This window comes from Hyperolius riggenbachi, chromosome 2 (assembly GCF_040937935.1).
Source record: "Hyperolius riggenbachi isolate aHypRig1 chromosome 2, aHypRig1.pri, whole genome shotgun sequence".
Classification (NCBI taxonomy): Eukaryota; Metazoa; Chordata; class Amphibia; order Anura; family Hyperoliidae; genus Hyperolius; species Hyperolius riggenbachi.
Genome location: NC_090647.1, coordinates 558,409,388 through 558,421,590, shown reverse-complemented (window position 1 = coordinate 558,421,590; position 12,203 = coordinate 558,409,388). Strand labels below are relative to the sequence as shown.

The window sequence follows — 12,203 nt, the reverse complement described above, 5'->3', positions numbered from 1 at the left end:
CACTACTTTTTTCTAAATCAAATATATATATATATTTATATATATATATATATATATATATATATATATATATATATATATATATATATATATATATATATATCTTGTATCCACTGCTACAGTGGTTACAACCAAATCATTTTTGAAAAAATTACGGTTATGTATCCAGTGCTGTCTTCCTGTGTAAGGCCTCACTGGCAGGCCCTTTATTGTGTAGTGATTGCTGCCCAAAAGCATACACCTAACCGTCCGTCTGTCACCTTACTTAAGTGTCATTTAGTTCCCTAAACAGTTTTTTTCCCTAAATCATAAAGTTATTAAAAAATATGAGTGCTAGATCAGCATGACCAAGAGCAGGAAGAGTTGTGGTCACAATCACCACCAGAGGGAGCCTACTCACCTGCTGTATAGCGGCTGCAACAAACATTTTTTTTCCCCAAAAATACATTTTTGTATGTAATGTATATGCCATGATGACAACATCATTCTGGCCTCTGCTGCAGGGGATGCAGCAAACATTTTTTTTTAAAAAAACTACTTTTTTGTATGTAATGTACATACCAATGCCAACATTGTTCTGGCCTCTGCTACAGCGGCTGCAATGAAAAAAAATCCCCAAAAACTACATTTTTGTATGCCAGTGCCAACACCATTCTGGCCTCTGGTACAGAGGCTGCAACAAACATTTTTTTTTTTTTAAACTACGGTACATTTTTATATGTAATGTATATGCCAATGCTAACATCGTTCTGGCCTCTGGTACAGGGGCTGCAACAAACAATTAAAAAAACCACCTACATTTTTGTATGTAATGTATATGCCAATGCTAACATCGTTCTGGCCTCTGGTACAGGGGCTGCAACAAACAATAAAAAAACCACCTACATTTTTGTATGTAATGTATATGCCAATGCTAACATCGTTCTGGCCTCTGGTACAGGGGCTGCAACAAACAATAAAAAAACCACCTACATTTTTGTATGTAATGTATATGCCATTGCTAACATCGTTCTGGCCTCTGGTACAGGGGCTGCAACAAACAATAAAAAAACCACCTACATTTTTGTATGTAATGTATATGCCAATGCTAACATCGTTCTGGCCTCTGGTACAGCGGCTGCAACAAACAATTAAAAAAAAAACACCTACATTTTTGTATGTAATGTATATGCCAATGCCAACATTGCTGTGGCTTCAACAATCATTTTTTTTTTTTCAAAAAAACCCTACATTTTTGTATGTAACGTATATGCCATACCAAAATCAGAACTCTACTACAGAGGCTGCAACAAACAATTTTTTCAAAACCAGATAAAAGCTTTCTGGCCTCTGCTGCTGCGGCTTCAACGTTTTTTTTTTTTAAATTCATAAACGAATGCTCTTTGCGGTTGTTTGTGGTGCGGTAAATGCTGCGTTTCGTCTGTCAGTGTGAACCTTACACTACCTGATTGACGTGTACACACGCCGGACGTTTTAAAGCACTTTATCCCACTAATTTAGGAGTGTAATATGATTTCTGCACTTTAGAGATCAAAACACCTCTCTGCGTAAACTAATAAACTGAAGTAATTTTTTGTGGAAGTTTTGCCATGGATTTGCGTTTGCGTTCGTGAACACAAAATTTGATGTTTGCGACACTATTTACGAGGTCTCCCCTCCAGCACCTCCCCCTAACCATAAATGGATCTACAGTAACCCAAGTAGAGTCATACAAATGTGTTGGGTCCACAATCTCCAACAACCTAAAATGGGACAACAACACTGTCACAATCATCAAGAAAGCAAAACAAACAGGTTTTGGTCTAGTCCATCTCCTCACGGGGGATTCTCAGTTATTACACTAGCTCTGCATAAAATGACCTCTGCAGAACGTAAATTAGGCAGCAGTTTTGATTTCGTCCATGTTTCGACATACAGCTGAAAAGTTATAATAACAGTATATAATAACAGTTACAAGCAGGACCTTCTGTAGACCTGCTAAGAGGACAGCAAGGCTCCCTGAAGTCTCCGTTGAGATTTAGCAATCGCATACAAGCAGCCTCGCAGCCCGCACCTGCACAGTTCCCAGATGTGTGCAGCATTTCCTGTGTCCTACCTGTCAGCAGCAGCAGCAGTAGACACAGGAGCGCGGCGATCCTCAGCGGAGGCAGAGCTCCTGGATACATGGCTGTCTCATGGTCGTCCTGCTCCGATGAGCGTAGCGGGCGGCACACCTGACCTGCAGCCGTCTCTCAGTGACAGAAGCCGGAAGTCACCAGCGCTTCTCTCTGCTAGATCTCTTTTTTTGTCACCGCTAAGCCTAATCTAGAGGCAGATCTGGGGCGGTTCCTGTCATCTTTTTTCTGCAACATTCCCACAAGGGGAAGTTACACCACAAATGTATTCCTTAGAAGCATTTAGGCGATGACTATTTGGTTTTCTGGTTAGTTTCTGTTTCAAAATTTAAGTAACAAAAATATTGAGCACTTAAAGAGGCCCTGTAGTGACATATAGTAGAATGCAGTAAATTATTTAGGATACCCAATTTTATGGTAATTTTCCTGGTTTCAGCATAAGAAACACTTCCTATACCTATATCAGGGGAGGACTGGGACCTTTTGGCCTGGAGGGAAAACACAAACTAGAGGCCTGTTTTCACGGCAGCCCCAGCCCAAATAAGGTCACACACGCGCCCCATGTGCTATATGCCGGTAGTCACGTGGGGCGCCAATGCAGAAATACAGCCAGGACACTTGAGGGACAGCGTGACAGGTTAATTATAAATGCACAGGCACTGGAGGGCACATAATACATTTTGAGGGGCAATGGCTGGGGTTTCCATCGCATTCATCATTCGTGATTATCGCACTTGATCAACCACATTGGCCCGAGATTTCCCAGCATCTCAGATCAATACATTCAACTAATTTCCACCTGAAATCAGTTAAATCGTTGATTGGGCATGCTTGTGGAGGTACAGATTTTCATCCAATTCAATAATAATTATCAAAACGGTTGGTGGATCGGCCAGCCCTAAATCATTAAATGAGAGGCAGCCTGGGGGGAAACCTCCCCCCTTCCCCCCTGGCCAGTCCTCCCCTGATCTATATATTGCTGAATATTGGTATTTAACTCCGTCCTCCTATTGTTGGTTAGCCTAGGCTGTTTAGCTATGCGGAATTCACCTCATAGAGCATTCTGACCAGATATATTTTCACTGGCTTTAGAACTCTCAGTAAGGCCTTAAAAACAAGAATAACAGAGGCGCCAGCAAGTATAAAATAATTAAAATCCGCTTAAAAAGGAGGGGTGTAGGTGGACACACCTCTCAGGTACAAAATAGACCAGCCGATACGCTGTTATTTTATAACAGTAATATTTATTGGGGATTCTCCAGGTATGCAACGCGTTTCACGGGCAAAGTTCCCGCTTCATCAGGCAATCAGATGGGAGAAACACAGTAATAGGTCCAATTCTGGATCAAGCGCCTCTACTTAGTGCTATTGCAAGTGCTGAGCGATTTATAGAGCGCTTTTCAAAGCGCTTTTCCCTTCGCTTTGTGCTTAGAAAAGCGCTTTTCTAAGCGCTTTTAGGGCAAGACTCCCTAACACTGTTACTAGTTATAAAGCATGCCCTAGTGGCTGCAGCTCTGGCTCTTTGAGTCCTCCAGGAGAAAAGTGTGATATAAATGTTCTGTGTGTTGTCTTTCTGTGATGTTTCTCCAATGTATCCACATGGGGGCGCCACTTTTCTTTGACCTGGCAGGTCACAGAGAAGACAGGACTAGCAGGGATGAAAACAGAAGAACGCCGACTAATGAAGGAGTGCAGTGCTCTACTGCAAATACCCTGCAAGGGCCCAGGGACCACTATACACTTGTGGGGAGACCTGGAGGGGCCTTCAGCCAGCTCTGAGGCCCCGGGCAGTTGCCCATGTTGCCCCTATGGAATTGCTGACCCTGCCACTAGCAGAGCTATTATTTAAATGTGGAAATTGTTTCTGTCACTTGTGAAGTGTAGCGCTGGAACAGCTTGTGAGCAATGTGTCTGTTTCTGCACGGTTGTTACTTGTCCCTGAGTTAAGGTGACCACACACCATACAATTTTTTAAATATCTTTTCAGTTCACGAATTGCAGTCAATTTTTCAGGCCGATTGTATCATTTCAAAAATCTGACCAATTTACGACGTGTGTTCAGTTTTTCTCCAATTATGAAAGAAAAAAATGATTGAAAACTCAATTGCTTAGGTCTGTACATCAAGTAGTTGACAATCTACCACACACCATACAATTTTCATATAAATTGATCAGAAAAATACAATGCTCCTGATTTTTTATCACTGATCTTTTATCAAATAAAACAGGAAACCTCGAATAAAAACGGAAAATTCAATCAGATTTCTCAAACAAATGGAAAAAAGCTTTCTATTTTTCTGGTCAACTGATCGCATTTATCGAATTGGTGTAAAATTGGATCTTTTAATTATATTGTGTATGGCCACTTTTAGTATCAGACACACCCCTTTGACACCCCTTTGAGGCGCTGTACACGCTTTTGACATTTTACAGTTGCTCCTTGTTGTATCTTGCCTGAGGAAGCGGACGTTAGACCCGTGAAATGCGTTGGAGAGTTATTGAAGTAAGAATAAATGGTATTTTTTGTGATACACTACTGTTATGACTTCTTTGGGGAGGTAAGTCCACCAATACCCCCCCTTTTATATAATTGTAATGCATTTTATCCTGGTTTGGCGCCTCTGCAATTTTTGAGTGTTTATTTATGCACCTGGTGAATGGGTGTGGTCACCTTTTTCCTGTCTACAGAGAGCGACTTCTTAGCCCGAGTGGGGACAGGCTTGTTTTCTCCCCCGCCCTCCCCCAAGTGCTACTAGTGTGTGCCTACACTCGGCAACCCATATTTGTGAGTATAACATTGATTCTCTAGTAACTTTAAATTTTTTTATCAATAATACACTATTGGGGCTCTCGATTTTTTTTCTTATGTCTTTGAATGTCTGTGTAACAGAGTTAGGATATGATGATGTCACCACATTGCCCCTCCCCTAGGCCTGCAGAAAGGGCATCCTTATTCAGTTGGGAGATTTACTTTATTGATTCTTAGGTAGTGAAAGTGATTTTTTTTAAATTTATTTTAAATAAACCTCCTGTGGTAAAAGGAATTAAAGAAAACCTGTAACGACTAAAAAGTTCCCATCGGGGGTACTCACCTTAGTAGGGGGTAGCCTCCAGATCCTATTGAGGCTTCCCCCGTCCTCCTGTGTCCCACGGCGGTCTCGCTGTGCCCCTCCAAACAGCGGGGATGTAAATATTTACCTTCCCGGCTCCAGCGCAGGCGCAGTATCAGCTCTCCGCTCGGAGATAGGCGGAAATAGCCGACCGCTGACAGCCCACTCTACTGCGCAGGCGCAAGTCTCCTACACCTGCGCAGTAGAGCAGACCCGACAGAGATCGGCTATTTTCGCCTATCTCCGTGCTGAGAGCCGCAACAGCGCCCCCACTGGAGCCAGGAGAGGTAAATATAGCAAGCCTTGACTGCAGCTACAGCCTCATTGGGACCCTGAGGCTTACCCCAACCAAGGTGAGTACCCCCAAGGGGAACTTTTTTTGTTACAGAGTCTCTTTAACGTTGCCACTAACGATCCAATCTTTTTCATCCAATTTTACCAAATCTATGTAGTATAACGGTAAATTGAGTGAATATATTGAATGGATAATTAAGGCAGTACCTTATATTAAATACAATAGCAATGGTAAGATTGGATGAAAAAGATTGGATCATTAGTGGCCAGTGGCCACCTTTATACATATCACATACAATGTTACATTTGTATGCTAGAAGTTCTGCTTTTAATCTCAACATGAGTCTGCAGGACTTTTGAAAGACTTGTGGTCCAGGGAGCCAAAATGAGTGACAAGCTGTGACTGATAATATACTGATGATATATTGATAATATACTGTATATATCACACACTTCCTGAGTGCCTCCAATCTAACATCCTTCTAGGTTCTGACTCAGTCCCTTATCTGCATCCTGCCCTGCTCTATAGAAATATTATTTTATTCCAAACTGCATTGATTGCCCACTGGGTTCCCTGTGTTGTGTATTTGCTGACAACAGTGTGTGTGGTGTGTGTGGTGTGTGTGTGTGTGTGTGTGTGTGTGTGTGTGTGTGTGTGTGTGTGTGTGTGTGTGTGTACGTGCATGCGTGCGTGCGTGCGTGCGTGTGTGTGTGTGTGTGTGCATGCATGCGTGTGTGTGTGTGTGCGTGCATGCGTGTGTGTGCGTGTTTGCGTGCATGCGTGTGTGTGTGTGTGTGTGTGTGTGTGTGTGTGTGCGTGCATGCGTGTGTGTGTGTGTGTGTGTGTGCGTGCATGCGTGTGTGTGTGTGTGTGTGTGTGTGTGTGCGTGCATGCGTGTGTGTGTGTGTGTGTGCATGCATGCGTGTGTGTGTGTGTGTGTCGCTCTTCAAACTTTGTGTAGCACTGACACGTTCTGCAGCCCATTACAGAGTACATAGTCATGTCACTGACTGTCCTCAGAGGAGCTCACACTCTAATCCTACCATAGCCATAGTCTAATGTCCTACCATATTATTATTATGTATTTATATAGCACTGACATCTCCTGCAGCACATTACAGAGTACATAGTCATGTCACTGACTGTCGTCAGAGGAGCTCACACTCGAATCCTACCATAGTCATAGTGTAATGTCCTGCCATATAATTATTATTATTATGTATATAGCAGTGACATCTTGTGCAGCACATTACAGAGTACATAGTCATGTCACTGACTGTCCTCAGAGGAGCTCACACTCTAATCCTACCATAGTCATAGTGTAATGCCCTGCCATATAATTATTATTATTATTATTATGTATATAGCAGTGACATCTTGTGCAGCCCATTACAGAGTACATAGTCATGTCACTGACTGTCCTCAGAGGAGCTCACAATCTAACCCTACCATAGCCATAGTCTAATGTCCTCCCATATTATTATTATGTATTTATATAGCACTGACATCTTCTGCAGCACTTTACCGAGTACATAGTCATGTCACTGACTGTCCTCAGAGGAGCTCACACTCTAATCCTACCATAGCCATAGTCTAATGTCCTACCATATTATTATTATGTATTTATATAGCACTGACATCTTCTGCAGCACATTACAGAGTACATAGTCATGTCACTGACTCTCCTCAGAGGAGCTCACACTCTAATTCTACCATAGTCATAGTCTAATGTCCTCCCATATTATTATTATGTATTTATATAGCACTAACATCTCCTGCAGCATGTTACATAGTACAGTCATGTCACTGACTGTCCTCAGAGGAGCTCACACTCTTATCCTACCATAGTCATAGTGTAATGATCTACCATATTATTATTATGTATTTATATAGCACTGACATCTTCTGCAGCACTTTACAGAGTACATAGTCATGTCACTGACTGTCCTCAGAGGAGCTCACACTCTTATCCTACCATAGTCATAGTGTAATGATCTACCATATTATTATTATGTATTTATATAGCACTGACATCTTCTGCAGCACTTTACAGAGTACATAGTCATGTCACTGACTGTCCTCAGAGGAGCTCACAATCTAACACTACCATAGTTATAGTCTAATGTGCTACTATATTATTATCAGTGGCGGCTCCAGGATTTTTTATTTTGGGGGGGGGGGGGTGCTATGCAGGTGCTGGACCAACTTCTGGGGTAGCTTTGCATGGCGCTGCAAAAAATGTGTGTGGCTATAGCCACGGCAAAAATGGGCGTAGGCATTGCCGGATGAGGGCGGAGCTAACTGTAATTTAAAAGTGCAACGCAAACACAGTGGGCCCAAGTTTTGGTGACCCTTTCCCCAGAAAATTCACATAATTGTGCAGGTTTTCTCAAGAAAATACACGTAATGTGAGCAGATTTGCCCAGAAAATACATTCAAACATGTCAGCAGATTTGACCAGAAAACATGTTCAATCATGTGGCAGATTTGACCAGAAAACACATTCAATCATGTGGCAGATTTGACCAGAAAACACGTTTAATCATGTGGCAGATTTGACCAAAAAATACATTCAATCATGTCTGCAGATTTGCCCAGAAAATACGTTCAATCATGTGGCAGATTTGCCCAGAAAACACTTCAATCAAGTGGCAGATTTGCCAAGAAAACACATTCAATCATGTCGGCAGATGTGCCCAGAAAATACGTTCAATCATGTGGCAGGGTTGCCCAGAAAATACACAATGTTGGCAGCAGATTTTCCCAGAAAATACACCTGTTAATACATTAAAAAAACCATTTACTCACCTGCAGAAGACCTCCTGTCCTGGCCTCCGTTTGGCGCTTAGCTCCCACGATCCTCTGCAGCCAGCAACGTCACTGACTTCCTGAACTGAAGCTCGAGCGCTGAGAGCAGGGCTACAGGAAAATGGCGCCCGAAGCCCTGCAGTGTATACTCGAAGTCTCCAGAGCATGGCTTCGGACGACATTTTACTGTAGCCCTGCTCTGCTGCTGCCGGAGCTGCGGGCTGCTGCTGCCGGTGAACTGACGCGGCCTCTATTAGACGCCAAAAGTCAGTTCACGCTGGGGGGTGCTTTATGGGTGCTTGGACAATTTTAGGGGGTGCTTCAGCACCCCAAAGCACCCCACTGGCGCCGCCCATGATTATTATGTATTTATAAACCACTGACATCTTCTGCAGCATGGTTTGAGCACGCTATCATTTTTTTTCATATGTACTGAAATGTAAATAGGTTATTGGGGCTGTGGGAGGTAGCGGTGGTGGATGTATGTTTGTGTGTTTTTACATTACCCTGAATAAGCCGTGTAGGTGAAACGTGTAGGTTATTTAGAGCACCTTGTACAGCACCTGCTCTTTGAGTATTGTTAGTAGTTCCTCCAACCCCTTTCTATTAGTATGCTGAAAGCGAAAATCTTAAATTTTAAAATATATGTAAACATATACAATTAAGAAGTTGGTTTCTTCCAGAGAAAAATGAGCCATAAATTACTTTTCTCCTATGTTGCTGTCACTTACAATAGGTAGTAGAAATCTGACAGAAACGACAGGTTTTGGACTAGCCAATCTCCTCATAGGGGGTTCACAGGGATTTCTTTATTTTCAAAATGCACTTACTGTAGTGAATGGCAGTTGCTCAGTCCAACTGCCAAAAAAGTGTACGGTGAGCAGGCAGGCTGGCCAGCATCTTTGTATAAATCTTTTTCAGGGAGAGTCTTTATAAAGAATAAAGGCCACATTGAGAACCCCCTATGGAAAGATGGACTAGCCCAAAATCTGTCGGTAATGTCAGATTTCTACTACCTATATGTCACTGCGGGGCCTATCTAAGTTTGGGCTTGAGAAGTTTGTCCACTTCTGAGGACAGTCACCCACATCAGTCACATGTCCTACGGATTTCCCCTCCTGCTGTCACCTCTGACTTTTCCCTCTTGCTTAATTTTAGCTGCGACATACAGTAGTAAGTGACAGCAACATAGGAGAGAAGAAATGTATGGGTCATTTTACTCTGGAAGAAACGTACTTCTTATTTGTACGTGTTTTCAATTTTAAGATTTACGCGACAGTTCCTCTTGAAGGGAGTAATGATACCATTACCGTACTTGAGTAGAGGCAAGACAGGTGGACTCATTGCATAGTATTGCAATTAGAGCCACCATACAAATATAGATTGTCATCACCTATCTAACTTTTTTTACATCAGCATTTCAAAAAAATGAACCATTATAATTAACACTACCCACCAATTAAAAATCAATTGATCAGCTGCCCTTAGTGATGGGCTGCAGAAAACAGTGTATAGCAAGCACCCACGGAGGGAAAAGGCTGATGTGCTATGACTTAGTGATGGGCTCACGAGTAGTAACGAGTAGTTACCTAATCGAATTCGTGATTCAAATGAGGCTTAATTGCCTCAGCTGTGTGCATGGGAGACATGGGGGTTAATTACCCAGAATTCAGTCGGCTTCTATGCATCCCAAACATCTTGCAGGCGGCCTATGGGACGTGTTGGAAGACTCACTGCCGCGCACTTCCTCCTTCAAGCCTGAAGGGGGAAGTGCGGTATTGAGTCTTGCAAAAGAAGTTTGGGACGCATAGAAGCCGATGGAATTCTGGGTAAGTAACCTCTCGTTTCCCATGCACACAGCTGAGGCAATTAAGCCTCATTTGAATCACAAATTCGAGTAGGTAACTGTCATGAATGAGACGGAAGTTGAGACGATTAGCGATTCTGTATCGTTCCACAAAGCAGAGCAAAATTACATTTTTTCATTTCAGGAAGTATGTTTTTTTTTTTTTTTGACCAGTGAAGGCAGGGTTGTTTTAATTAACTGTTCAAAAATAATTCCTTGCTGGCCAGTGACTTGTTAATTAGCATATGGTAAAAGTTGTTCTAGCTGGTCACAATCAGCTGCTAATTGAGCACCAAAAGGTCCTTTCATCCAGGGGAAGCCAAAGGAAGCTAGCTCTACAGGGATCCACTGCCAACCTCAGACACATTGAATTGAATTGAATCGCTCAGAGTCAGCGAGACCGAGTTTCTGACTCTGAGCGATTGACCCGATCCAGGACCGGCCCGTGCGGTCTATGACAGTAACTACTCGTGAGCCCATCACTAGCTGCTCTTACTCCTCTGTGCTCTGCACCCTAGTGCTGCACACTTGGGGACTAGGTCCCTTTAAGTATACAGGATGACCATTTTTACATGAATTATCCTGGTTTCAGCATCAGAAACACTTACTATATCTATATATTGCTGAATATTGGTGTTTAATCCTGCCCCCTCCCCCCCCCCAGTGATACTTAGCCTAGGCTGATTAACTATGCACACCTCTTTCCCTCCCCCACAGCATTCTGGGGGACCAGGCAATGTTTTCACTGTCTTTAGAAAGCTCAATGACGAACATTCCACAGTAATGCACCTGACAGGACTAAAGAGGATGCCACCTGTGATACGTTTCAGAGTGTAAATCCAGGTGGGCAAAAATAATTTACAAATGAATATTGTGTAAAATAAGCAATTTTATTCATTAAGTTGTTATGGTTACAGTTCCTCTTTCGTCTTTAAAGTCATCACAAGTCAGGGATATTTTAAGATGTCGCAGCTAAAATTAAGCAAGAGGGAAAAGTCAGAAGTGACAGCAGGAGGGGAAGTCCGTAAGACATGTGACTGATGTGGGTGACTGTCCTCAGAAGTGGACAAACTTCTCAAGCCCAAACTTAGATAGGCCCCGCAGTGACATATAGGTGGATGCAGTAAATTATTCCCCATAAGGGGAAGTTACACCGCATATGTATTCCTAAGAAGCACGCTTAAAGGCGGGGACTATTTGTTTTCTGGTCAGTTTCTGTGTCAAAATTCAATCAACAAAAATATTGAGTACTTAAAGAACCACTGTCGCGAAAATCTTAAACTTTAAAATACATGTAAACACATACAAATAAGAAGTACATTTCTTCCAGAGTTAAAGAGACTCTGAAGCGAGTCTAAATTCACTTTTTTAACATGCAGCCATGTTAAGAACTATAAGCCCTACTAAACCGCCGCTATCCCTGGGGCAAAACGAGGGGTTTATACCCCCCAAATCCCCTCTGCTGTGTCCGGGGAGCGCTTCCTGGTAAAGGCAGAGCTTATGGTTGTAGCTCTGCCTCTTGGCGCGTCAATCCCCGCTGATCGCCGCCTCTCCCCGCCCCTCTCATTCTTCTTTCACTGAGAGCGGGGGGGGGGGGGAGAGGCGGAGATCCATGCGGCGATTGCCGTGCATGGAGGCAGAGCTACAGCTGAAAGCTCTGCCTCCTCCAGCAGCAAAATCCACCACCAAGGAAGTCGTGGGGTTTGCAGAAGGGATTTGGGGGTTATAAACTCCTCGTTTTGTCGCGGGATAGCGGCGGTTTAGTAGGGCTCATAGTTCTTAACACGGCTGCGTGTTAAAAACGTGAATTTAGACTCGCTTCAGAGTCTCTTTAATTGAGCCATAAATTACTTCTCTCCTATGGTGCTGTCACTTACACTAAGTAGTAGAAATCTGACATTATACCGACAGGTTTTGGACTAGCCCATCTTCTCATAGGAGGTTCTTAGGGTTTCCTTTTTTTTTTAAAAGCACTTAGTGAATGGCAGTTGCTCCATCTAACTGTCAAAAAAGTGTACAGTGAGCAGGGA

General features: G+C 42.9%; 1 protein-coding gene across 1 annotated transcript in view; it reads right to left on the bottom strand.

Annotated features, from left to right (window-relative positions):
* Positions 1–2,263, bottom strand: part of LOC137545140 (uncharacterized) — a 99,218-nt gene extending 96,955 nt beyond the window's left edge. Inside the window, exon 1 of the mRNA XM_068266247.1 lies at positions 2,096–2,263. Within this exon, the coding sequence (XP_068122348.1) occupies positions 2,096–2,165 (70 nt within the window). The 5' untranslated portion in view covers positions 2,166–2,263. The remainder of the gene's footprint in view (positions 1–2,095) is intronic.
* Between the last annotated feature and the right edge of the window lie 9,940 nt (positions 2,264–12,203).